Consider the following 2,500-nt stretch of genomic DNA (forward strand, 5'->3'; position numbering starts at 1 on the left):
CTCCGCTATCTTGGGACTCTCTCTCTCTCTCTCTCTCTCTCTCTCTCTCTCTCTCTCTCTCTCTCTCTCTCTCTCTCTGAGTACTACATAAAGCTAGTAATTCATAATGAGAGGGATTTTAAATATTTTGAAGGAGGAATTAATATAGTTTTATTGGTGTTTGAGAGAGAGAGAGAGAATTACTTTCAATCATTATAATTATCTATGATTTCTTAATGCTCTCTCTCTCTCTCTCTCTCTCTCTCTCTCTCTCTCTCTCTCTCTCTCTCTCGCCATTCCCTCCTCTGCTCCCCCCAACACGCCCTTCTCCCAGTCTCTCAGATGTCCTTCCTGACTCCCTTCTCAGTTTCGCTCTACCCAAATTAATGTTTTATTTATTCATTTTCACCTACATATGTTTTTAAGTTATAAGATGTAAGAAAAGGAGAAGGAAGAAGTAAGGAGACATGGAGGAGGCAATTAAATAAAAAAAAATGTAAAAATATAAACAACCACAATAAACTTATCAAAACACCTCAAAGGACAAGAATTAATAGCAAAATATAAAAATTATACTGACCGTACCGGGATGAAGACTGGACGCGCCCCCGCCATGTGTGCTAACAACAACAAACTTGGTTAACGGAGAGAGGCCGGGCGGTTTTCAGCTGTAATCGTGTGTACAGAGTAAGTATCACCTGCTGAAGTGACGGGAGGAGTGGAGCAGTGATATTAGTAGTAGTAGCAGTAGTATTAATGGTGACAGAGCGGTGTAAGTAAAGGAAGAGGAGATGAAAACCGGTAGTCGCGTCTGTGAACCTGGTTATAATCAGTATTTAATTTTTTGGTTTATTTTTTGGTGTTGTGGTCTCGGCGTGGTGTAGCGACTAGGGAAGCTCTCTATGCGTGAGTCTATGGATAAGAGTGACTTGTATATTAAAATCGTCGTGCTTGAGAAGGCAGAACGATCTAAGCCTGATTCACACTTCCAAAATTCACTTGTACATTCGTGACGTGTCTTAATGGCTATGCAGTGTCTTCAACCCCTTATAGATGTCTCAGAAAATTAGTAGTTAGCTAATCTAACCTAACCTAACCTAATCTAACCTAACCTAACCTAACCTAACCTAATCTAACCTAACCTAACCTAACCTAACTTAACCTAACCTAAGCCTACCTGACCTAACCTAACTTAACCTAACCTAATCTAACCTAACCTAACTTAACCTAACCTAACCTAACTTAACCTAATCTAATCTAACCTAACCTAACTTAACCTAACCTAACTTAAGCTTACCTAATCTAACCTAACTTAACCAAACCTAAGCTAACCTAATCTAGCCTTACCTAACCTAACCTAACCTAGCCTAGCCTTACCTAACCTAACCTAACCTAACTTAACCTAATTTAAGCTTACCTGACCTAACCTAACTTAACCTAACCTAACCTAACCTAACCTATCTTAACCTAATCTAACCTAACCTAACTTAACCTAACCTAACTTAACCTAACCTAACTTAACCTAAGCTAACCTAACCTAGCCTTACCTAACCTAACCTAACCTAACCTAACCTTACCTTACCTAACCTAACCTTACCTAACCTAACCTAACTTTACCTGACCTAACCTAACCTAACCTAACCTAACCTAGCCTTACCTAACCTAACGTAACCTAGCCTAACCTAACCTTTTCATCTCTTCACCACAGCAGTAAAATCTTCATTATAAACTAACACAGCTTCCTGCCATAGGTGAGGAGCAGCAGCAGCAGCAACAACAACAACAGCAACAACAACAACAGCAGCAACATGGCGGAGCAGAGGGCAGGGGAGGAGACAGGGGAGGTGGAAGGCAGTGTGCTCGTCAAGTTCGTCACTAAGCAAGACCAGTAAGTTTGACGTCACAATATTTTTTGCTTCTGCATTTTTGTAATTTCAACTTTTTTTCCTGTTTTCCTCATTTTTTTCTATTCTATTTCACTTTTTTGTATTTCTGTTTTCCTTTTCCTTCGTTTCGTTTCCTCTTATACTTTATTCAAGGGAGAATTGTGTGGCTGTGGAGGGCCAGGGGTGGACCAGTGGGTGCTGTGGGGCCTTGCTGTGGCTGTGGGTGTGTGTGGCTAGCTGTGGAGAACCTGACCTTCTGGGGTGTTTCTTTCCCCCAGTGGCTGTGTGTGTGTGTGTGTGTGTGTGTGTGTGTGCGTGTGCGCGCCTTGTCTCGGCCGCCCCCTGTAGGATTGCTAGCCTAATAAAGAGAGAGATAAATAAATAAATGATTAATGTTACGAGAACAATCTTCAAAAACATCAATAACTTCTTCTTTAGCCTTTATTTTATTACAGAGAGAGAGAGAGAGAGAGAGAGAGAGAGAGAGAGAGAGAGAGAGAGAGAGAGAGTACATAATTTAGCAGTAGTATTAATAGTAGTAGTATTTTAAACACTGATATTCCTCCTTTCTTTCAGATTTGCTGTGCCAGGCGCCTCAGTGGTGGTCGGAGCGAACAGTAACCCTAACAAGCTGA

General features: G+C 41.0%; 1 protein-coding gene across 1 annotated transcript in view; it reads left to right on the forward strand.

Annotated features, from left to right (window-relative positions):
* Window positions 1-570: 570 nt before the first annotated feature.
* The window catches only part of LOC135095633 (ribosome biogenesis protein WDR12 homolog), a 7,819-nt gene continuing 5,889 nt past the window's right edge, over window positions 571-2,500 (forward strand). The window contains exons 1-3 of the mRNA XM_063996580.1: window positions 571-666; window positions 1,731-1,867; window positions 2,442-2,500. The exon at window positions 2,442-2,500 is cut by the window's right edge and continues 30 nt beyond it. Of these exons, the coding sequence (XP_063852650.1) occupies window positions 1,788-1,867; window positions 2,442-2,500 (139 nt within the window). The 5' untranslated portion in view covers window positions 571-666; window positions 1,731-1,787. The remainder of the gene's footprint in view (window positions 667-1,730; window positions 1,868-2,441) is intronic.

The sequence above is a fragment of the Scylla paramamosain genome, unplaced genomic scaffold, assembly GCF_035594125.1.
Source record: "Scylla paramamosain isolate STU-SP2022 unplaced genomic scaffold, ASM3559412v1 Contig1, whole genome shotgun sequence".
In the NCBI taxonomy this organism is placed as follows: Eukaryota; Metazoa; Arthropoda; class Malacostraca; order Decapoda; family Portunidae; genus Scylla; species Scylla paramamosain.